This window comes from Schistocerca piceifrons, chromosome 5, assembly GCF_021461385.2.
Source record: "Schistocerca piceifrons isolate TAMUIC-IGC-003096 chromosome 5, iqSchPice1.1, whole genome shotgun sequence".
NCBI lineage: Eukaryota > Metazoa > Arthropoda > Insecta > Orthoptera > Acrididae > Schistocerca > Schistocerca piceifrons.
In genome coordinates this window covers 360,239,566-360,265,506 of record NC_060142.1, presented here as the reverse complement: position 1 = coordinate 360,265,506, position 25,941 = coordinate 360,239,566, and the positions used below count along the sequence as shown (strand labels likewise).

Sequence of the window (25,941 nt, the reverse complement as noted above, 5' to 3'; positions counted from 1 at the left end):
ACACTGGTTGCAGACCATGTACATCCTTCCATGATGACCATGTTTCCCAATAGCAGTGGCATTTCTCAACAAGATAATCCACCATGTCACAGGATGACGAGTGTGATGTAGTGGTTTGAGGAATGCAGTGGCTCGTTTTAATCGATGTGCTGGCCCCCATGTCACCAGATCAGAACCCAGCCAGACACATCAGGGATGTGACTGAATGTAGCGTGAGGGGCCATGATGATTTGCCACTGTTATCCACGCCAAAGGTGGACGTATCATCTATTAGGTAGGTGGTCATAATGTTCTGGCTGATTAGTGTAAATGATCTGGTAGACATGGTGGGCAGCAATCTGCTTTGCTGATAATAACAGTGGTGTATGGTAAGGTGTCAGAGTTGAGTGACTGTAGGAGGATACAAGATGACTCAGACAAAATTTTTATTTGGTGTAATGAATGGCAGCTAGTTCGAAATGTAGAAAAATGTGAGTTATAGGAAAAACAAACCCATAACGTTGAGATACAGCAGTGTCCTGCTTGCCACGGTCACATTGTTTAAATATCTGTGTGTAGCACTGCAATGCAATATGAGGTGGAATAAGCATGTGAGGACTCTGGTAGGGAGGCAAATGGTCAACTTCAGTTTATTGGGAGCATTTTAGGAAAGTGTAGTTCAGTTGTAAAACAGACTGTATGTAGGATGCTAGTGTGATCTACTCGTAAGTACTGCTCAACTGTTTGCATCTGTACCAGGTCAGGTTGATGGAAACCAAAGGAATCCAGAGGTGGGCTACTAGATTTATTAATGATGTGTTCAAGAAAGGAAAAACTGGTAGAAGCTGACCTTGTGGAAGATCAGTTTGAATTCTGGCGAAATGTAACAAGGAGTGAAAGGCTATTTACAACTCGTACAGTAACCAGATGGCAGTTATAAGAGTCAAGGGGCATGAAAGGGAAGCAGTGACTGAGAAGTGGTAAGACAGGGTTGTAGCCTATCACAAATGTTATTGAGTCTGGACTTGGAGCAAACAGTAAAGGAAACAAAATAAAAATGTGGAGTAGGAAGTACAGTTCAGGGAGAAGAAATAAAAACTTTGACGTTTGCCAACGACATTGTAATTCTGTCAGAGGCAGCAAAGGACTTGGAAGAGTGGTTGAACAGTATGCACAGTGTTTTGATTTAAGTGTTAGGAAGTCTTTTCTGAAAGTATTTGTATTGAGTGTAGCCATAGGTGGGAGTGTAACATGGGTTATGACGAGTTTATACAAAAAGAGAATGGAATCTTTTGAAATGTGCTGCTACAGAAGAAAGCAAAACAAGGACAATCGAATGTAGTCAAATTAAACCAGGTGACAATGAGGAAATTAGATTAGAAAATGAGACACTTAAAGTAATAGATGAGTTTTGTTATCTGGCCAACAAAATAACTGATGATGGCCAAAGAGGATATAAAATGTAGACTGGCAATGGCAAGAAAAGTGTTTCTGAAGAAAATAAATTTGTTAACCTTAAATAGAGATTTAAGTGCTATGAAGTCTGTTCTGAAAGTATTTGTATGGAGTGTAGCCTTGTATGGGAGTGAAACATGGGTGATAATGAGTTTATACAAGAAGAGAATGGAAGCTCTTGAAATGTGCTACTATAGAAGAATGCTGAAGATTAGAGGGGTAGGCCATGTTACCGATCAGGAAATACTGAATAGCACTGGGGAGAAAAGAAATCTGTGGCACAACGTGACTAGAAGGAGGGATCAGTTAATTGCACACATTCTGAGGGGGACCAAGAGATGAGTACTGTAAGCAGATTCAGAAGGATGTTAGTTGCAGTAGTTATTCAGAGATGAAGAGGCTTGCATGGGATAGAGTAGCATGGAGAGCTACATCAAACCAATCTTCAGACTAAAGACAGAAACAGCATGTTGGAACACCATGAAAGTGTTATGGAGATGCTTCAGGAACTCAAATGGGAATCTCTGGAAGGAAGATGACATTCTTTTCCAGCAATACTACTGAGAAAATTTAGAAAATCAGCATTTGAAGGTGACTGGAGATTGATTCTACTGCTGCCAACAAACATTTTGTGTAAGGACCATGAAGATAAGATATAAGAAAGTAGGGCTCATGCTGAGCCATACAGACAATCATTTTTCCTTCATTTTATTTGTGAGCAGAACAGCAAAGGAAATGAGTAGTAGTGATACTTGGTAACCTCCTTCATGAACCATATGGTAGCTTATGGAGAATGTATATAGCTGCAGGAGCGATTACAACATCTCTGTGGTCCTTCTCCTAACACCAAGAAACTACCACTTTCTTTTGTTCAAGATACACAGCCATCTATTGATTCCACCCCAGACACTGCTGGGCCATCTCAACCATTGCCAGGGGACAGCTCACTTGAAGTGTGTTCAACAGCTTCACACACCAATGGATGTTGACATCGTCCCCAACAACTGCCCAAGGTGCCAGCACAGAACCTGCCTCCTTCAGGGACGTCAAGATGAGCTTTGCCATCTCCTCCCCTCCACAGGTGTGGAGAGACGCTATAACAAGCCTTAACACCTGCATTGTCAGCAAGCAACATCACATCAATGCTTCAAAGATGCCTAACACGCAGGAGATAATTTTCCACAAAACAAACAGCAATGCTCAGACCATCCACCAGGAGGCAACCCAAGCACTGCTGAAGGTTAGGGGCCACATGACCCTATTATATTCTGCAAGGCACATGATCAAAAATAGGCCTGACTGTACCAAGATGTATTTAGGGCAGCTCTTGGGCTAGACCAGAGCAGTTAGTTCTGAGTGAGTTTCTTTCACCAGGTGCTGATTCTGCAAGGATTCCATCAATCGGGATTCTTTCTCAAGAGTTGCCATGATGACATCACTCTTGTTCATGTTTGACTTCATAACCCCAGGAGCTGCCAGTTTTTGGACTTAAGTGGGTTTGTGGCCTCCTCACCAAAAAAGATGGAGTCTCTGTCAGAGTGGTAGATTTGTTTACTTGTTAATTTATTCCTGTTTAACTTTTAAATGCCTACAAGATGGACTTAGACAATTTTACTCCTTATGGGGCTTAAACTTTGTTCATTGAGTTTGTACTTTAACAATGAGCACATTACTGGACGTTGTCTTTTATAAAGTGTGTGATTAAAGAAGTCAGACTAAGTAACAATCTAACTGGCCTTCAGCCACCAGAAGTATTACTATTTTATTTCAAGAAGTGACTTGTTTTATGTTTTGTTTTTATCTATGTCAGAGCAAAAGTGCTATTAATCTTTGCTAAATAAACTTATTCAGTCACTGTTAGCTGGATAGTTTTTGTGCTGCCATCAGTTGACATATAAGCTTACCTATGCCAACTTTTGATGGGTTGCTTGGTGGAGGCTTTCCTGAGATCTTTTAGCCTTCAATCCCTTGTTTTGTTAGGTACACTGATAATATTTTTGCCATATGGACCGATGATGAGGCTGACCTTTTAAAATTTCTGGAATCTCTAAACATGCTCTCTCAATAAAATTTTGCAAATCTATTCCAGATCTAATGCCATTTTCCTTGATGCTGACCTCACCCTCACCATGGCTCAGCTACACACTTCTGTTCATGTTAAACTTACAAACAAACATCATCAGTACTTATATTTTGACTATTGCCATCCTTTCCATGTCAAATGTCCTCTCGAACACAGCTTTGGCATTCAAGGTTAATGCATTTCTTCAGATGCGTATGCTTTACAGCAAAACATCATCACTCTCACCTCCGCATTAAGTGTATGTAATTATTACACCAGCCTAATTCAAAATCAGATTTCCCAGGTCATCACATCAAATCCTGATACTGCTGATCCTACCACAAAAACAACACAAGAGTACATCCAGTATACCTCTTGTCATTCAGTACTATGATGATGGTCCTGAATGTATTCACTAGCTACTTTGACTATTCAATGAGGTCCGCTCTGTGGATTATTTTGCTCACCCCCCCCCCCCCCCTCCCATGCCCATGCCACCCCCCCCCCGCCCCACACACACACACACCGAACAGCTCTGAGCTCTGTCACCCCCCTCCACCTCTTAGTCTCCACAATACCTTGGTCAGACCCTAAGCTCCTTCTGCACCTGTTTCCCTATCCTATGATTCCTACCCCTGTGACCATTACCACTATATGATTTGCCCAATGTACCCTTCTGCCACCAGCTACACCAACCCTGTAACTGGCAAAGAAACATAATAGTATCAAAGGGAGAGCCACATGTGAAATGACGTGTTCTGTGTACTACATGTCATGTAAACAATGTTTGGTCTTCAGCATTGGTATGACTACCACCACACTATCAATAAGGATGAATGGATACAGACAGAGGGTGTGTACTGGCAACACACAAAGTCCTGTTGCAAAGAACAGTCAACAACATGTTGGTTATGACCTCGGTGCCACCAGACATGCTATTTGGATTCTCCCTCCTGACACCAGTTTTTCAGAACTTTGCAGCTGGGGCTGGCATTACATGTGCTTGGTTCTTGTCACTCACCTGTCCTAAACTTTCATTAATTTCTGTGGCCTCAGTGTTTCTTTCCAGTAACTATTCCTTTCCATTACTCCCTTTATTTTTCAATTTCACTGCTTATTTTCCATCCTCATTACCTCCCACCTTTCTACCATGTGTAATGCACTTAGCTTTCCATTCTTATCAGTAATTTCACACTGTCTTTTCAGTAATCTCTGTGTTGCTTATTACACTGTCTTCTGCCTTTAAGGGGAGGTAGGACATCAAACGGGCCAACTTGGAGCAGGAGAGGCACCACAGGACATTTTAATTTCCACTGCCTATACTTTAACAAGTAAATTTATAAAATTTTGTCAGATTGATCAGGAGGGTTTCAGGATTCACACTCATAGCAGTGGAAGTTCAAAACATAAGAAAATAATTTTTTTTACGTGTGAAATTTCATCATTTTTTTTCACTTACTATTGGATGCATTTGTTGATATAGGTACAGTTTTCTTCGTAAGTGAGAGAGATTGTTTGATGAATTTTGCACAGCACACAAACCATACTTACAGGAGTATGAAACCCTAGAATTTATTTAATTTATAAAAAAAATGAATGACCTGTTACTTCATGTTTAAAAAAAACTCAAATTTTATAGTTAATTATCTCAATGTTTACCTCAGTTTTAATAGATTTGGAAAATTCTAGAGTTTCATACTCCTGTAAACATGATTTTTATGCTGTGCAAAATTCACTGAAGAATCTCTCTTACTTATTAAGCAAAGTGTACCTATATCAACAAATGCAGCCAATAGTAAGTGAAAAAATCATGAAATTTCACATGTAAAAATAAATTACATTGTTATGTTTTTGAACTTCCACTGCTTTGAGTCTGAATCCTGAATCCTTCCTGGTCATGCTGACAAGCTTTATGAATTTTTTTGTGAAAGCATAGACAGTGGAAATGAAAATGTCCTGTGATACCTCTCCCATTCCAAGTCGGTCCATTTGATGTCCTACCCCCTTAAGCTTTCAGGTTTTCAAATTTCATCCAGTGCATTTACCAACAATCAGATTTTCCTTCCCATCTTCTCCAGTAAGTCTCCACTGACCCAAGGTTCTGGGCGACTTTTTCATACATCTTCCCATTTCCTTAATCTCTCTAGTCATTTTCCTTTATCTCTCTTCCTTTTCCTTCACCCCTTCTGTCAGAAGGAGGCACTGGCTCCAAAAGCTTGCACATTTCCACATCTTTTATGTGTTTCCTGCTGCCACTGCTTGGTGCGTAGATTTTTTTGTCTACCCACATTAAACTTTCAAACCTTGATTACTTTCATTAGTATTCATATTGTTGTCCATACCAGGTATTCCATTGTTTGTGGTAGAATAAAGCATTATTTTTAACATTATTATTATTATTATTATTATTATTATTATTATTAATGTTACTACATATGAGTTGTATGGTACAGAATCACACATTTTGGTACACTGTTTTCAAATGTTTAAAATATTTGTGTTAAATAATAATATGGATGTACTTGTTCTTCAGGCATATGGTAATTATATCTTTTCTTCTTCAGGCAAATGTGCAAAGTGGTATTTTATAACAAAGAAAGTGGTATTTTATATTAGAGTGCACTCTATATCACATTTTACATTCATTGGGTGTATTATTTTCAAGACAAATAATAAAAGCAGTTCAAAGATTGCTTTTGTATTGCAGTTCACATGTTATAAATAAGTTAACTATGTATTTCTTGTTTACTGTTATTTCACTTTTTGATATTGTTATAATAATGATTACATATCTTAAAATATTTAAACACTGTACTTACAAAGTATGTAGGAAATCCTGTAAAATGATCTGATACATGTGTGCAAATAAATCAACAGGTTTCCTATTTTGAGATACAGTATTTCTGTCTGGATTATATACCATGAGACCCAACAAAAGAAGGGTAGGGATTTGCTCTCTCCCTCCTCTTTCTTTTATAGTGACAGGATATTGGGGAGTGAAAGCATGATGGCAGAGTTAATATTTATACATATGTACTGAGTCATTCTTATGAAGGAAGTCACTCATAAGCCCTAAATTATGTTTTCAGGATTTTTATTGGTGACCTATTCTCATAGAACCTAATACTTTCTTCATTCTTTAACCTTAGTTTGTGGTACTGTAAACTGTTAGCGATGCAGCTAGATGCAAGTGAGGTTCTGCAGTTGTTATTTTCTGTGTTCTGAATGCATTAGGGCATAAATTTTTAACTGTGTCCCTATATAATGTTATTTAGAAATACGACTGGAGTGCCTATCAAAAAGGTTAAACCAATAACATAACTCGATATTAAAACCATTCTAAAACAGACGAAAATTAATAGCTGGATGGTATAACCATAAAAAAAGAAAAAGAGGAACAATAAAATAATGGTAAATCCTGAAGGGAAAACAAAAGGGGCCAGAGAGAGAGAGAGAGAGAGAGAGAGAGAGAGAGAGAGAAAGACAATGACATACATGAATGATGTGTTGCATATAGTCACACTAAGTTAGATAATTTCCCTTATGTTAATATAACTATTATGTTTAATTATTATAATGATTTACATTATCAGCTGTTTTAATGAATAGAATTAAGTGAAGTAATTTATTCCTTCTGTTGTGTCTAACATTCCGTATCTCCCACATATGAAATTCCATTTTAATTGATCATTAGTTCCATTTCTACAATTTTTTTACTGATCATGATATAATCAGTTATGTAAAAAGTAGTACATTGTTAACTTTTCTAAACCTTCCTGTGATCTTAGTTCAATGGTAGGTATTCATAGATAATAAAAATGATGTTTTTATGAGAAAATTATACAATATAAATTCAGAGAAGCAGTGTCAAAATATTTGTAAGTACTTGCCTCGCCCACTAAGTACTTCAAACTTCTCCATGGAATTCTTGTGTCTTTGGTGACTAATGTCTTTGTTAGATATGTATCAAGAATTTGCATACACACATTGAAGTCTGATTCATTGAAATCATAACTAATATTCCAGCCAATTTTGTCATACTTTCGCCTTTCCTGAAAATGGAAGTAAGTCATTAATACCTGAGGTTAATTTTTGTTTGTGTGTAGATAAATAATGACAGTATAAGTGATATTATGAACAAAAAGTATAATAGCAAGGAATTGTCTTTATACTCTTATTGTGTGCCTTTGTTTCCATATTTCTGGTGAGGGTGGGGGGTTGGGGGAGGGGTGGGGGAAGCAGGAGAACCTCACAGAGAATAGCTAACTGGAATGACAAACAGATACAAACAAGGGTAATGCACATGTATTTTATTTTCTTTAGTATTCATATTTTGGAGGTTTCTCTAGACACAGATTACAATACACTATGGTGACAAAAGTCATGGCATAGCAACATGCACATATGCAGATGGTCATAGTATCATGTAAACAAGATATAAAAGGGCAGTGCAATGGCAGAGCTGTCATTTATACTCAGGTGATTAATGTGAAAATGTTTTGAATGTGATTATGGTTGGGTGATGTAAAACAGACTTTGAACACAGACCAGTAGTTGCAGCTAGAGACATGGGACATTGCATTTTGGAAGTCGTTAGAGAATTCAATATTCTGAGCTGCACAGCAACAAGAGTGTGCTGAGAATACCAAATTTCAGGCATTACCTCTCACAACGGTCTTCACTTAGTGACCAAAGCAGCAGCATCTGCAAAGCGTTGTTATTACTAACAGTCAAGCAATACTGCATAAAATAACCACAGAAATCAATGTGGGATGTGTGATGAACATGTCTGTTGAGACACTGCAGCTAAATTTGGCATCAATGGGCTGTGGCAGCAGAAGACCAATGCAAGTTCCTTTGTTAACAGCACATCATCACCTGCAGCACCTCTCCTTAGCTTGTGGCCATATCAGTTGAACCTTAGACAACTATAAAACTGTGGCCTGGTCAGATGAGCCCCAATTTCAGTTGATAAGAGCTTATGGTAAGGTTCGAGTGTGGTGCAAACCCCACAAAGCTGTGGACCCTAGTTGTCAATATGGCACTGTGCAAGCTGGTAGTGGCTCCCTGATGGTGTGGGCTGTGGTTTATGTCAGATTGACTGGGTCCTCTGGTCTAACTGAATTGATCATTGACTGGATATGGTTATGTTTGGCTACTTGGAAACAATATGCAGCCATTCATGGACTTCATGTTCCAGAACAATATTGGAATTTTTATGGATAACAATGTGCCATGACACCAGGGCACAATCATTTGCAATTGGTTTGAAGAACATTCTGGGCCATTTGAGTGAATGATTTGGCTACCCAACATGAAGCCCATTGAAAATTTATGGGACATAATCAAGAGGTCAGTTTGTGCACAAAATTTTGCACCAGCAACACTTCTACAATAGTGGATGACTATAGATGCAGCATGGATCAATATACCTGCAGCGGACTTGTTGAGACCATGCCACATTGAATTGCTGCACTATCCTGGGCAAAGGGAGCTCTGATGTGATATGAGGAGGTATCCCATAACTTTTGTCACCTTAGTGTAATTAATGCCATGCTAACTAACCTTTAGAGAGAAAGGTGATAGATTACAATAAATGCAAATAATACTGCTGAATTCTTTCAAATGCTGAGTCCGAAATAATATGAATGAAACATGTTTTAAAACTCAAGGAAGTTCACTTATATAATCTCACAATGGTAATATGAAAATGACAAATTCTGTGTACTATTTCAGTTTGTGCCCTCAAGTATACTGTGAGAACATGGAAACTCCTCTAAATTTACACAATACTACGTAAAAATTCATAGAAATATAACAAAATTTTACAAGCTGTAAATATACCCTAAAATGGAGTCTGCAGCCTTCATTACAACCAACCTGCACTTAAATCCTGTTCCTCACAGTCACCCTCTTCCCCTGCTCAATCTCCCCCTCCCAGTCCACTGCTCCATGTCACTGTGTGCCATACATAACTCCAACTGCCTGTGGCCAGGAGCAGCTCATCGGTGCCATATACCTTCCCATGCATTGGTAGCCATCAATCAAAATTCCCCAATTGTTCCTCTCACTATGCAGTTCCTTTCTCCCATCACCTATTGTCCTCTATATCCAACACAACCAGTCACCTCAATTGAACTGCATCGCCACTGCAATGTAATCAATTGAGACAACGTAGTCATGCAGGTGTGTCTGTGGTGGGAGGGGAGGGGGAGGGGGGCATGCCTGCAGACATGGGCAGGTAGTGTAGGCCACCCCTGTTCACCTTTGCCGATGTCTGTTTCGGAACCTCCAAGCGGGTACATGAGCTGGAACAGCCTGCCTTAAAGCTCTCAAGAAGTACTCATCTGACAGTTAGTAAAGCTCTCAGTCTTGTTTGTGTGCCATTTGATGACTGAGTGTCTCTACTAGTCAGGGAGTTGTTACCATTACTTCTTAAGTTATCTAAAGACAATGTATAGCGTAGTCTCGCTGTCAAAGGATATATTTCATTGTATACTGTACCAAGATGAAGATGAAGTCCATCCTACCTCACTTAAAACTTTTGAAAGAAAATATTTTGAGACTGTTCATTGCATATTGTATTAATACTGATGAGTGAGGATAGCAATTATCAATAATGAGATGAAGATGAAGTGTAGTCTACCTCATGTAAAACTTTCAAAGAAAATATTTTGAAACTGTGTTCTTATTTTTTGAAGAAATTCTAATTCACAAATTTCAAATCAATCTACTGTAACTTCAAACTCAAGGAAAATGAGATATACATAAGAAGCTACTGTAAATCATAAAATCAGTGAGTGTAACATGATTCCGTATTATAACTATGGGGAACAGTTGTTCACTAAGCCACTATGGAATATTACACTGAAAATTTAATTTTTAAAAAGTGTTCTATATTCAGCAAAGAAAACGAACCTGCAAGATTGGAAAAAAGAAATAGTGTACAAAATAATTCAAAAGAAATGTACCTGACTAGAATCATTCCATATTATTATGTTTTCATTGACACATACCAGTGAAGTCCAGTATGTCCATAATCATTGAATTTTCTGAGATTGGATTAAATACATTATAGGAATGTAAAGAAACAATACTAAATCTAAATTCAAGGGAGTATGATAAGATGTGAAACTGAGATGATTATTAGCTCACTGTTGATGTGATGGTAGTGATAGTGGTGGTGGTGGTGGAGGAGGAGGAGTAGGGATGATATATCACTTAATATAAAGGTACCTGGGAGTAAGAAGTGAAGAAAATGTAATGAGGGTATGAGAGACATGGACAGTGGAGGGAATGACATGAATTTAAGTGAAATAGAGAACTGTACACTCAAAATAGTGGTGGTGTAAATGATGGCAAACTTGAGGACAGTACAAGTTATCACAGTAGCACTGAAGATGACAACGGCAACAAGAGGTATTTACATTTACATTGAATAAGTTTCTAAAATCATTCATGTCGAATGTAATGTTCTTTGTGTTCAGTATATCATCTTCCTGATTTCAGGAACATTTTAATCTTGTTATGATATTTAGTTTACCTTGCTTTTCAAGCCTACACAAAAAATCCAAACTCTATACTACATCTCACTGTATTTCTCAAGTAATGAATAACATCCACAAGCTCATGACAGATGTGTTTCAGATCTGAGTCATTTTTCCTAAATTTATTTGACAAATTGAAATTCTCTTTCAGTAATTGCTAAAGTGTTTCTAAGGAATATAAGACAGTCAATGTCTCCAATGAGCAAAGTACGGTCTCACAGTACCTAAATTTTCTGTAATAATATCACCAAATAGACACAATGAATGATGTGAATACTGATCTAAAGGAATAATTTCACCACTAATTCCTGTAAATGTCATACTCTCATTCATCTTTTTTCAATCTTGTTACTTATTTTCATACACTCATAGTATTTTGGTTGATCTAATCTACTGAAGTAGGTGTACAAGTGGTTCATTTTAGCCTAGTTTGAGACACTTGGAGCTAAAATATACTTAACAACCATTATTGCTATTTTCCCACAACCACAATGGCCACTTATTGCTAATTTTATTAAACTAGTTAATAGTTTTTCACTTTCAATTTAATCCTTGGCTATAGATCACAGCCATCAATTATTTACTTAACTAGCTGAACACACAGTGTTGCCTGGTTACTTACTTATTCATCTGAATCCAATCTTGGATAACACAAGTAATCAAGTCTGTCTGCAGTGTAACAATAAACTTACTTTATTTATGCGGTTTTTTAAATAATAATAAAATACACAAATTATGAGGTACGAATTTTACAAATTAATTGTAAATTATTCTAAAACATTGACTACATACAATAATTTTAGTTTCCCCTTTACAAATACAATATACAAATTATAAAGCAGGATTTTTAAAAACTAAATGTAAATTATTTTAAAACATTCATTACACACAATAATTTTAGTTTAGCCTCCACTGCCTCTACCTCACAATAGCTCTAGCCTAGAAGTGTCCCAGTCTTATTTTTTCTTTTTTAAGTCACTTAGTCTTCTGACTGGATTCAGTCAACTTGTGTTTCAACTGAAACTGGTACACTGATTACCAGTGTACTACCTTTGATCTCCTGCTCTCTCTGACATCTTTCCCTTTATGTTTGTCTTCACACAGCATCACAACAGATGAGTTCTCTAATCCTGGGGTCTGTATAATCTGCCATTCCTTTTAACCTTCCCCAGTACATTCCTTTCTCCTCCTCAAGGAAGCAACTATTAGTTCTGAAAACTAGGATAGTTTCCTCTGAAAGATACATTTGTTTCCAGATGTTTAAAAAAAAGTATGATCATATGTTTTAATGGAATATCTTGTTTTGAAGTATACTTTTGGCTCAAACACATTTTATTTTATTCTTACAAACTGCTAGTAATGTCTATGAATATCTGTAGAATTTTATGTACTCATACCATAAGTAACAGCATACAGGTTGAAATATTACACAGAATTTGCTACATCTTACTTCAAGATAACCAGACTTTCTACTTCACTAATATGAACTACAAAGAGTCTGTTTCAGACTTTTACTTGTGTAAATACATTTGGAAAGAGTATAGAAGTCTCTAGAATTTTATAACATTTTTCTTTAATTTTTATCCACAGTAAAAATTTAGCATGTTTTCAAGAAATAAAAAAGTTACTTACATTTGTCCTTATATGCATTTCTCTCTTATTGGTGTAGTGTTAATTGTTGTACATGGTCTCACAAGGGAGTTTCAAAATTTGTATTGTTTGTATCAATCTGTAGACCCTGCTATTTTCTAGTGAGCATTTCCAAATTTTCCAACATAACAAAAAACAGATACATCCATGCACAATAAAAGTAAGATAAATTTTGAGAGACATAAAGAGACATAAAGAGACAAAGAATGACATTCACACTCCCATTATGTATGTTTTTGTACATTTTTAAGTGAATTTGAATTCATATTTTCTAATTTTATAAGCAAACAGAATAATACAAGCAACTGTGATATAAGGTATGTGAACTATTATATGCAACTATAAGAAATTTTCTTGTTATATTTATCATGTAATTGTGAACATCAACACAAGGAAATTGTAGGGATATTAAATCTGTCAAAACTGCCATGAGCCAAAAGCTGCCCAAGCAAAACATTTTATTTCTTCAGTCCTACATGAGAAAAACCTGAACCATAAAACAAGTTCTACAAATTTTTAAAGTAATTAATGCTTTGTTAATATGAAGTTGCATTACAGCAATGATGTCATTATATACCTGCACCACAGCATGAAAAAATGCCAGCACATATACTAAAGACTTGAAAGCTGGGTGTTCACAGGCCTCAAGGCTTTGTGTTCGCATCTTGAAGTAAGTGTTGCGTAGATTCAGTTTGAGTCCATACGGAGGCTCTGTCACCACTGGAACACAAATGGGCATTATAAGTGTAAGGCTGCATATAAAAAACATGAGCCAAAATTTCTTCAAAGATTAACACTCATGCTGAAGAACTGTCCTTTCAGGACCAAAGATTACACTGATTACTTCTGCAGTTACAAATATATGTTATAATAATGCAGCAATAGGTACTGAAAAGCATATATTTGAATAAAAACACAATAGTGTGGCGCAAAAACAATCCTAAAAGTGACATGTATCCTTCTCTAAATTGCAATTCAGGGTATATCATAAACTACCAGTTTAACCCTTTCAGTCATGGCATCCTCATATAAGGACATACTAAATAAATGCTTAGTATATTAAAATTTGTTAAATTTTACCATTTGTTATTGTTGTCCTCATATTGTCACAATCAGAGAGTTTATTTGAGAACAGTGTCAACATCTCCTGTTAATCTGTGGTACCACAAAACAAAACTGAATGTGCACAGTCACATGGGTGTTTCCCAGTAATCTTTGTAGCTCCCATCTTCTGAGTTTAGGTAAAAAAAAACAAAAAAAAAAAATAAAATAAAAATTATATATATATATATATATATATATATATATATATATATATATATATATATATATATATATATATATATATATATATATAAAAAAAAGCAAAGATGATGTGACTTACCAAATGAAAGTGCTGGCAGGTCGACAGACACACAAACAAACACAAACATACACACAAAATTCAAGCTTTTGCAACAAACTGTTGCCTCATCAGGAAAGAGGGAAGGAGAGGGAAAGACGAAAGGATGTGGGTTTTAAGGGAGAGGGTAAGGAGTCATTCCAATCCCGGGAGCGGAAAGACTTACCTTAGGGGGAAAAAAGGATGGGTATACACCCGCACACACACACACATTTCCATCCACACATATACAGACACAAGCAGACATATTTAAACACAAAGAGTTTGGGCAGAGATGTCAGTCGAGGCAGAAGTGCAGAGGCAAAGGTGTTGTTGAATGACAGGTGAGGTATGAGTGGCGGCAACTTGAAATTAGCAGAGATTGAGGCCTGGTGGATAACGGGAAGAGAGGATATATTGAAGAGCAAGTTCCCATCTCCGGAGTTCGGATAGGTTGGTGTTAGTGGGAAGTATCCAGATATCCCAGACGGTGTAACACTGTGCCAAGATGTGCTGGCCGTGCACCAAGGCATGTTTAGCCACAGGGTGATCCTCATTACCAACAAACACTGTCTGCCTGTTGCCATTCATGCGAATGGACAGTTTGTTGCTGGTCATTCCCACATAGAATGCATCACAGTGTAGGCAGGTCAGTTGGTAGATCACGTGGGTGCTTTCACACGTGGCTCTGCCTTTGATTGTGTACACCTTCTGGGTTACAGGACTGGAGTAGGTGGTGGTGGGAGGGTGCATGAGACAAGTTTTACACCGGGGGCAGTTACAAGGGTAGGAGCCAGAGGGTAGGGAAGGTGGTTTGGGGATTTCATAGGGATGAACTAAGAGGTTACGAAGGTTAGGTGGACGGTGGAAAGACACTCTTGGTGGAGTGGGGAGGATTTCATGAAGGATGGATCTCATTTCAGGGCAGGATTTGAGGAAGTCGTATCCCTGCTGGAGAGCCACATTCAGAATCTGATCCAGTCCCGGAAAGTATCCTGTCACAAGTGGGGCACTTTTGTGGTTCTTCTGTGGGAGGTTCTGGGTTTGAGAGGATGAGGAAGTGGCTCTGGTTATTTGCTTCTGTACCAGGTCGGGAGGGTAGTTGCGGGATGCGAAAGCTGTTGTCAGGTTGTTGGTGTAATGCTTCAGGGATTCCGGACTGGAGCAGATTCGTTTGCCACGAAGACCTAGGCTGTAGGGAAGGGACCGTTTGATGTGGAATGGGTGGCAGCTGTCGTAATGGAGGTACCGTTGCTTGTTGGTGGGTTTGATGTGGACTGACGTGTGAAGCTGGCCATTGGACAGGTGGAGGTCAACATCAAGGAAAGTGGCATGGGATTTGGAGTAGGACCAGGTGAATCTGATGGAACCATTACCTTAGCTTCATCCTGACCCACAACTTCTTCACTTTTGAAGGCCAGACATACCAACAATCAAAGGGAACAGCCATGGGTACCAGGATGGCCCCTTCGTACGCCAACCTATTCATGGGTCGCTTAGAGGAAGCCTTCTTGGTTACACAGGCCTGCCAACCCAAAGTTTGGTACAGATTTATTGATGACATCTTCATGATCTGGACTCACAGTGAAGAAGAACTCCAGAATTTCCTCTCCAACCTCAACTCCTTTGGTTCCATCAGATTCACCTGGTCCTACTCCAAATCCCATGCCACTTTCCTTGATGTTGACCTCCACCTGTCCAATGGCCAGCTTCACACATCCGTCCACATCAAACCCACCAACAAGTAACAGTACCTCCATTACGACAGCTGCCACCCATTCCACATCAAACGGTCCCTTCCCTACAGCCTAGGTCTTCGTGGCAAACGAATCTGCTCCAGCCCGGAATCCCTGAAGCATTACACCAACAACCTGACAACAGTTTTCGCATCCCGCAACTACCCTCCCGACCTGGTACAGAAACAAATAACCAGAGCCACTTCCTCATCCTCTCAAACCCAGAACCTCCCACAGAAGAACCACAAAAGTGCCCCACTTGTGACAGGATACTTTCCGGGACTGGATCAGATTCTGAATGTGGCTCTCCAGCAGGGATACGACTTCCTCAAATCCTGCCCTGAAATGAGATCCATCCTTCATGAAATCCTCTCCACTCCACCAAGAGTGTCTTTCCGCCGTCCACCTAACCTTCGTAACCTCTTAGTTCATCCCTATGAAATCCCCAAACCACCTTCCCTACCCTCTGGCTCCTACCCTTGTAACCGCCCCCGGTGTAAAACCTGTCCCATGCACCCTCCCACCACCACCTACTCCAGTCCTGTAACCCAGAAGGTGTACACGATCAAAGGCAGAGCCACGTGTGAAAGCACCCACGTGATCTACCAACTGACCTGCCTACACTATGACGCATTCTATGTGGGAATGACCAGCAACAAACTGTCCATTCACATGAATGGTCACAGGCAGACAGTGTTTGTTGATAATGAGGATCACCCTGTGACTAAACATGTCTTGGTGCACGGCCAGCACATCTTGGCACAGTGTTACACCGTCCGGGATATCTGGATACTTCCCACTAACACCAACCTATCCGAACTCCGGAGATGGGAACTTGCTCTTCAATATATCCTCTCTTCCCGTTATCCACCAGGCCTCAATCTCCGCTAATTTCAAGTTGCTGCCACTCATACCTCACCTGTCATTCAACAACACCTTTGCCTCTGCACTTCTGCCTCGACTGACATCTCTGCCCAAACTCTTTGTCTTTAAATATGTCTGCTTGTGTCGATATATGTGTGGATGGAAATGTGTGTGTGTGCGAGTGTATACCCATCCTTTTTTCCCCCTAAGGTAAGTCTTTCCGCTCCCGGGATTGGAATGACTCCTTACCCTCTCCCTTAAAACCCACATCCTTTCGTCTTTCCCTCTCCTTCCCTCTTTCCTGATGAGGCAGCAGTTTGTTGCGAAAGCTTGAATTTTGTGTGTATGTTTGTGTTTGTTTGTGAGTCTGTCGACCTGCCAGCACTTTCATTTGGTAAGTCACATCATCTTTGTTTTTAGATATATTTTTCCTACGTGGAATGTTTCCCTGTGCGTAGAAAGGTGTATTCTTGAAGGTGAAAACTAAAGGTGTCTTTCAGAACGAAAGGTAAGTGACATATTTATAACTTTATACATGTCTCCAAATGAGGACACTGTGACTGAAAGGTTGTAATAGCATAGAAATTTAGGATATTATTTTGCTGTCTTTTTAGTCATCTTACAGCGATTTCACAGTACCCTGAGTAAAAGACAGAAGAAGGCCACTTACAAAAGCAGAAGTTACAGGGATCCTTAATTCATCTGAAGTTGACGATCTATCTGATGATCCTGGAGATAATTTTGAACAAGAGGACAATGATGGAGGTACCGGTAATGTTAGACATTTTATATCATATCGTATATTGTAAGCTGAGTAGCCTAGATGCAAAGCCGCTAACTGTATGATAAGTGACACTGAGGTAATCACAAAACACTCGTCCCATCCAAACGATTATACACTGGCAGTGAGAATGTTATTGTTACGTATGAATTTGTTACAGTGCAGCTGACCTAAAGCTGAATAAGAGAAATATCTATTCTAATTGTGACAGACTCAAAGGGAACTTTGAATGTCCAGATTTGTAAGTCTGATGTCTGTTCATGTGCTTTGCGTCTGGACAAGGCAGGGCAGCAGCCATGCGTATTGGGCATTTAGCGGGCTTTGCACCCAACGACAGCAATTAGCTGCTTTTAAAACTGAACACAATTTTTGACAGCCATTTTTGACAGTTTATAGCTGGTTTTCAACCTGAAACATATTCCATCTATTAGGCACTGAAAAAATCTATAAGGCCATGTGTCCACCTCAAAATCAACATAAAATGAGTTTAGCTGCTTTTTCATCTGGGTTACTCAGATATATGTTTTTTATGAGTTTTTATTTTCGTAAAAGCATTTTTTATCATAGGTTCTCGAGAAATATGTCACAATTGATCAGCCAGAAGATATTCAAGTTTGCAATCAACATATGGGAGGGGTTCTCAAGATGGATTTTCTGATCACTATTTATCGCACATTCATAAGATCACGAAAGTGGACATTTCGCATGTTTGCTTGTGCCGTTGATATTGCATGTGTAAATGCATGGTTGAGTACAAGAAAAATTCATCAGAATTAGGTGTTCTTAAAAATAAGACCCTTAATTTGCTTCACTTTAGCGTATGTGTGGCCAAAGTACTGACAAAAATAGATAAACCAGCTGCCAGGAAAAGGGGTGTCCCGCTCGTGAGAGTGGCATATCTCGAAGAACTTCAAAACGAGCCAATGCAGGAGTTTACCCAGAAGCCGATGTTCATTTGAACAATGTTGGACATCTTCCAGTGGTCTGTGACAAAAAATCATTTTCAGGTGCAAGAAACCAGGTTGCAAAGGCAAAACCACATTTCATTGTATAAAATGTAACATTCACTTATGTCTGGATAGAAAAAGGATTTTTTTATTATCATTCTTCAAAAGTGTAAAACCAGTTTATGTATATAATCATGAAGTAGGTTGTGTGTAATTTATGCATTTTGGTGAAATAAAATCAAATAAAATACTTTGACTTTTCGTCTTATACTGCACCCATTTGAACACAATATCCTCATTTGGGGACGCATTATATCCCCCCTTGGGGGGCACCTCGGAATATTTTGTGTGTCCGAAAAATAATAATTTAATTTTAAGAACTGGATAGCAAAGCCATGGTTTTTTTTTTTTTCAGGAAAAAAATAATTCATGACTGAAAGGGTTAAAATAATGATGAGTTGCAGCCACAAGTTATGTATTTAAATCTAGTAGCAACCACAAAAATTAGCAGAACTGTAATATCACATACAGCAGAAAAAAATACACAGACTTCTCATACAAATGACCAAATATCATTTGAAGATTTCACAGTCTACATAGAAGGGAGAATTCACTCCTGAAAACAGTAAGAAAGAATTCATCATGTAAAATAACAAATCATAATGGTACAAAATACAGAAAATTTTGTGAGGCCTTGCATCAACTAATAATTCTTACTTCCTTAAAACGTACTCATTTGAAACCAAAGGATCACAAAATCAACAAACCCAGCAATTAGTGGAAAGAATCTTTCAATACACCTTAGACAAATATGTTCTGAGCAAGGTCTTAAGGGATGGATAAATAGCTGTTGTTTAACAACAATGTCAGAAAACTGCTACATAAACAAAGAGAGATTAATAATATGTACAAGAGAAGTCAAAATCTAGCTGACACAAGAGCTGAATGAAGTGCAAATGAGTATGAGAAGAGCAACAAAGCTTAGTATTCGATGACTTTGAAAGTAAAATACTGTCAACCAATTTGACTAAAAGCCCTAACAGTTTTTGGTCTTATATAAAATCAGTAAATGGTCCAAAATCATCTACTCAGCCACTTCCATACTGACACTGAAACAGAGGATAACAGAGAGAAGGTTGAAATACTGCATTTGGCCTTCCAAAATTGTTGCACTGTGGAGGATTGTGACTAAGTCTCACTTTCTAATCACTACATGAATGTCAAAATAGCAGATATTGACTTAACTGATAGTGGAATAGGAAAGCAACTACAGTTGCTTAGTAGTGGAAAGGCATGAGGACCAGATGAGATACCTGCAAGATTCTGCAAAGGTTTTGCAAAAGAACTTGCTCCTCTTCTAGAAGCAGTTTATTGTAGGTTGTTGGAGCAAACAAGGGTAGCCAGTGAATGCAAAAAAGTATAATTGGACAGGTGCTCACAATTATACACCTACATTGTTTATGTCAGTTTGCTGTACAGTTATGGAATGCATTTTAAACTCAAGAATTATGAGGTATGTGGAGAAAAAAATCTCCTCTACAAAACTCAACATGGATTCCACAAAGATGATGCAAAACTCAGCTCACTTTGTTTCTCCATGAGATTAATAGTTGTAGTCAATGGTACCCAGATTGAAGTTATATTCCTTGATTTAAGAAAGGCATTGGTGGTACCCTGCTCTGTCGTTTAGTGAGAAAAATATGAGCTTACCAAGTAACGGACCAGATTTCTACATCTACACCTACATCTACTCTGCAAACCATTGTGAGGTGTATGGTGGAGGGTGCGTCCCACTTTACCAGTTATTAGCGTTTCTTCCTATTCCATTCATGTATGGAGAGCAGGAAGAATGATTGTTTGAATGCCTCTGTGCATGCTGTAATTATTCTAATCTTATCCTCACGATCCCTATGTGAGCAATACATAGGGGTTTCTAGTATATTCCTAGAGACATCATTTAAAGCCAATTTTTGAAACTTTGTTAACAGATTTTCTCATGATAGTTTACATCTATCTTCAATAGTCTCCCAGTTCAGTTCCTTCAATATCTCTGTGACACTTTCTTACAGATTAAACAAACCTGTGACCATTTGCACTGCTCTTCTCTGTATAAGCTCAGCAATCCCTGTCAGTCCTATCTGGTACAGGTTCCACACAACAGGGGAGTATTCCTGAACCAGTTGAACGAATGATTTGTAAGCAATCTCCTCTCTAGACTGATTGCACTTCCCTCGTATTCTACCAGTAAACTGAAGTCTACCACCTGCTTTACCCATGGCTGAACACATGTGATCTTTCCATTGCAAATCCCTACAAAGTTTTACGCTCAGGCATTTGTATGAGTTGGCCAATTCCAACAGTGACTCATTGATATTATAGTCATAGGATACTTTTTATGTGAAGTGCGCAATTTTACATATCTGAACATCTATCTCTGCACAAATTTGAAATATTATTAAGATTCGACTGAATATTTATGCAGCTCCTTTCAGATGGTACTTCGTTGTAGATAATTGCTTCATCTGTGAAAAGCCTGATTTTACTATTAATATTGTCTGCAATGTCATTAACATGTAACATGAACAGCAAGGGTCCCAACGCACATCTGAAGTTACTCCTACATCTGATGATGACTTTCAGTCCAGTCACAAATTTCACTTGATAACCCATATGATCATACTTTTGCAAAAAGCATAAATGTGGTATTGAGTGAAATGCTTTTCATAAATCAAGAAACACTGCACCTACCTGGCTGCAATTCTCTTTGTGAAGAGCTTGATATGTAAAACACGTATCAAGGAAATGTGAAAAAATGTGGCATTGTACTTTGGCACACTTAAGACTGAACAAAAGTCTTACATTTTTTCTATTGCATGTCACTGTATTTCACTCTGTGGAATTGAAACGGGTATATTTTGTAATGGAAGCCATCAAAACAAACCTATATTCAGGACAGTGGAAATTAAGATGTCCTGTGATGTCTCTCATGTTCCCAGTTGGTCAGTTTGACATCCTACCCCCCCCCCCCCCCCCCTTTAAAAAACTCACAGTTAATACTGGGTGTGATTGGTTGTGACCAGGAGAATTAGACACTCTTTATTGCCTATCAGCTAATAACTGTCTCTTTTGTGTGACATAAAATTAAATATAGGAAACATAAACCAGTAAAGACAAGAGACAAGCAAGACAGTACACATTTCTTCAATCCTTAAGTCTCAACATTTTTTGGTCTCTAATATTGCTACAACTTTACAAAGCATGGTTTCTTTTCTGCGAAAGAATCTATTACCTCATCAAAGGCTTGTCAAACATTTTGCTCCTTGAAAAATCAAAATGCTGTTGTCTAATACTGAAAAAGCTATTAATATGAATAGTACTCAAGACTATTACATCTATTTTGACACTGCCTGCTGGATAAGATGATATAATACTTTCTAATATTGCACCAATTGTACCACATGCCAAATAAGTGAGAATGTTTTGGCACAAGCAGTCATTTTTATCTACCTCATTTACAGAAATAACATGACAGAATATAATTCATGAAGCACCAACATCATGAGATTGAAAAGTAGTAGTAGTAGTAGTAGTAGTAGTAGTACAAAATTTTTATATACCCATGAAATCATCATATTCTTCCATATAACTTGTAAGATGTTCCTGTTTCTTCTCCTTCCTCGTTCTAACAAATAATCTTGCAATCACTAATTCTGTACCTGTTCCTGCCACTGCCAAAACTTATTCTCTGATTAACTTCACAAACCCTGCCAGAACCACTGGTTCAGTTTCTCTTGTTTATTCTCCAGTTAGGCAGTATTATGTATTTGTACAAGGCGTTTTCTGCACTATTCCAAGATTAGAACTGAAGTGACTGCTAACTGGGGACTCAACAACTAGCCCTTAGTAGTGTAGTGATCTGGCAAAGATTTTCTGGCAAAATGTCATTTTCTTGGATACACTGAGATGACAATATGTAATCTTTCTTACCCGTTTTTCCTGTTAGTCATTTACTTCCACTCTGGTATCCTGAATCTATGAATTACACTAATGATTATAACACTTGTCATTTATACACCCAATCAACCACATAAACAAACAACGATTGGCATTCACTCATTCAGGTTTATTTGGCTCAGCTCGAATAGCCACGTCCCCTTTTGTCTGTGGGAAAGTTTTTTATTTCTAGATGTGATGGGCATTCCCCTGGCAGAGACATCACATACACTATGCAAGCATTCAACAATCAGCTTATGATTCATTCAGAAATCAACTTAGAATGCATTAAAAATGTTCAAAAATCAACAGGGATGCATTTCAAAATCATATGAATAACTGATGACCAATGTGCTTTGGATGCTGGGTACTTTGTGAAACAGGGATTTTTTCTTCAAGAATATGAATTTGGTGCCCCCTGAAATTGCCGCCTGGGGCAGATACCCTGGTTTGGAAGGATGCTGACCACAGCAGTATGAATTTGGTGCCCCCTGAAATTGCCGCCTGGGGCAGATACCCTGGTTTGAAAGGATGCTGACCACAACAGTGAGTGGTGGCTCACAGAACAGACTAGAGACTGCCTGGCAGCCAAGAACTGGGCACACAGAATCACATCATGGACCCAGGTGAATGAGATGGCTTACAACAGCAGAGGTTTCTGGCCACACAAGTACAGGCAGGCAGTATGAATACAATATCACTGAGCCACAATTCATACAAATACCTGGGTCTAACAGTCTGTGGAGATATTGAATACATAGGCTCAAGTATAGACAGAAGAGGTGGCAGACTTCACTCCATTGGTTGGATACCAATAAATGTTATCAATCTACAAAGAATATAGCTTGCAAAACACTTGTTTCACTCATCCTCCAATATTCCTCAAGTGTGTGGGGCCTTACCAAATAGAATTAACAGGGTATTTTGGATTTATGCAAAGAAGGACAGCATGAATGGCTACAGGTTTATCTGATACATGGCAGTGTGTCACAGATATACTAAGAGATACTAAGTTACCATTAACTGGCAGATGCTGGAAGATAGACACCAACTAACAAGATGGACACCAATTGTGAAACTTGACTCACAATGCTTCAAAAACAATTATTAAGTTTGATTTTGGAAATATACTACAGCCCCTTACATATTGTTCCCTTTGGGAACGCAAAGACAAGATTAGACTAATTCCAGGGTAACAGGAGCGTTTCAGCTGTCATTCTTCTCATGCCCGGTATGAGAAAGGAACAGGGAGAAACCCTAATGTGTGGTACAATGGAAAGTTCCTTCTGCCAAGCACATCACAGTGGTTTTCAGGGAATACATGTAGATAAGGAATCAGTGTCAGAGGATCATAGAAATGCTCAAAAATCTCTAATGATGGATGCCACAAGAAATAAGTTTTGTTACACAAAACATTACTCATAAAGTTCTGAGAGTGTATATTTCAAAATGAATCAAGAAAGGTTCATAATATTGCGCCTGCACACACATCTTACGTAATCTACATGGCGAAGAATAACTGAGATTTACACAGATACTGTTTCATTACACTATGTCCAAGTTTTATTAAATATTTGTTGAGTTGTTGATTTACCCTTCACCCCCCCCCCCCCACCCCACCCCCTCTCCCAGTCTTTCTGTTTCATTTTTGCCCATATTTTTCTGATTTCTTGTCTTCCAAGCTACTCCTGCCTTTGCTTCTCTTCCTGTGATTTCTTTTATACCTCAACTGCTGCATTCTGCTCACTGTCTGTAGTGCATACAATCTACCAAAATATATGCATCTTCTACTCTTTATTCCATCACCATCTCCCCAGGCTGGGTGAGCATTCTGGTTTTAGCTAGTTCAGATACAGTGCTGTATCCTTTACAAGGTGCTACGGACATCTTAAAATGTGTCATTTGCCTTTTCCCACAGTGTTGTAGATGAGTTTACTAGGCACTGGATCAGCCCCTCAATGCTGCTGAAACCTATAGACATGGTGCTGTGTCTATATGTATGCTGTGGACATCTTGGCATGGTCCACTCCCGGTAGCTGTATGGTCAGCGCGACAGAATGTAAATCCCAAGGGCCTGAGTTCGATTCCCAGCTAGGTCAGAGATTTTCTCCACTCAGGGACTGGGTATCATCCCCTTTGAGGTGCAAGTCACCGAAGTGGCGTCAAATCGAAAGACTTGCACCCAGCGAATGGTCTACGTGACGGGAGGCCCTAGTCACATGACATTTACATTTATCTTGGCAGGCATTGCCATATTACTGTCCTGTTCAAGTAGTAGTTCTTGAATGTTGCAGCAATTTAGATGGAGTATCTGTGGAATTTTGCTGTCAGGGTCTTCTATTGATATTTATGTTTCTAGCTAATCTTAACCATTTACAATAGAGTGTAGTTCTCTTCAGTATACTGTTATACACAGGCAGAATATATTTCAGTTTTTCTAAGAAAATGACATAATCTCATACTAGGTGGTTGCAGCTACTCATAGAGATCCACTGTGGACTGTAATTATCATATGCAGCAAAACTTGGTAGATATGCCGGTGTGTTACTGCAGAACCAATTTATGCTGGGATACAAGCTAGTTCCAGTTCTGGCCACCAGGTGAAAATATGGCAATGTACACTCTTTGAATGACATCCATGCAGTCATTTGACAAACCATGACCAGAGTTAATAGTATGGCTACCAAGAAGAAGGACCATGCACACTTAGAGAAGCTGTTTTATGTGAATGGCAGCAATTTCTGTGCTGCATTGAGAGAGGAGAGGCTCAATGTTATTAAATTGATTAAAGAAGATGATAATGAAATTTGAAAACTTGGGTGAGGAGGTGTGGGACTTGGAAAAGGAAGGCATCCTATCCTGATGGACACTATTGACTAGGTGGCTGTTACTGTAACTGACCATGCAGCATGTGCCCTGAGTAGCGATAGTGCTTGTGCAGAGTTGTTAGACTTTTCCATCCCATGGTCAACAATATGGAAAGATATGTGGTCTATTTTAGACTGGTACCTGTACAAGATTCAGATGGTGCAACAATTGAAACCTCATGATCCACAGCAATGTTCTGAACTTGCTCTTTGGTGTCTGGCACAGATCAAAGTTGATGACACATGGCCGGCCAATATTCTATGAAGTGATGAGGTACACCTGACACTACAGGGTGCAGTGAATAAACAGAACTGCTGAATTTGGGGTACTGTTAAAGCACATGTTGTGTGACACGTCTTTGAATTAGACGTGTGCGACAGTGTCATGTGGATTCACAAGCACCTCTATTCTCAATCTGTTCTCCTTTGATGACAATACACCCAGAGAGCCTGTTAGGTATACCATGAAGTCTACATGTTATTGAGACCTCCTTATACAGCATGTGATCTTACTTTGGAAGAGCACAACTGTGTGAAAACCACTAAGTTCATGCAAGATGGGACAACAGCTCATATCGCTCACCCAGTGAAAGATCTACTTAATGCAACCTCCAGATGTTTTCTAGATACATGGCCTGCAAGATCAGCTGATCTGAATCCATGTGACTTTTAGCCCTGG

General features: G+C 38.6%; 1 protein-coding gene across 1 annotated transcript in view; it reads right to left on the bottom strand.

Annotated features, from left to right (window-relative positions):
• LOC124798989 (dynein axonemal heavy chain 10) overlaps positions 1–25,941 on the bottom strand; it is a 1,080,466-nt gene that overhangs the window by 101,830 nt on the left and 952,695 nt on the right. The window contains exons 52-53 of the mRNA XM_047262526.1: positions 13,271–13,413; positions 7,387–7,548 (exon numbers count right to left, since the gene is read on the bottom strand). Coding sequence (XP_047118482.1) covers positions 7,387–7,548; positions 13,271–13,413 — 305 coding nt within the window. The remainder of the gene's footprint in view (positions 1–7,386; positions 7,549–13,270; positions 13,414–25,941) is intronic.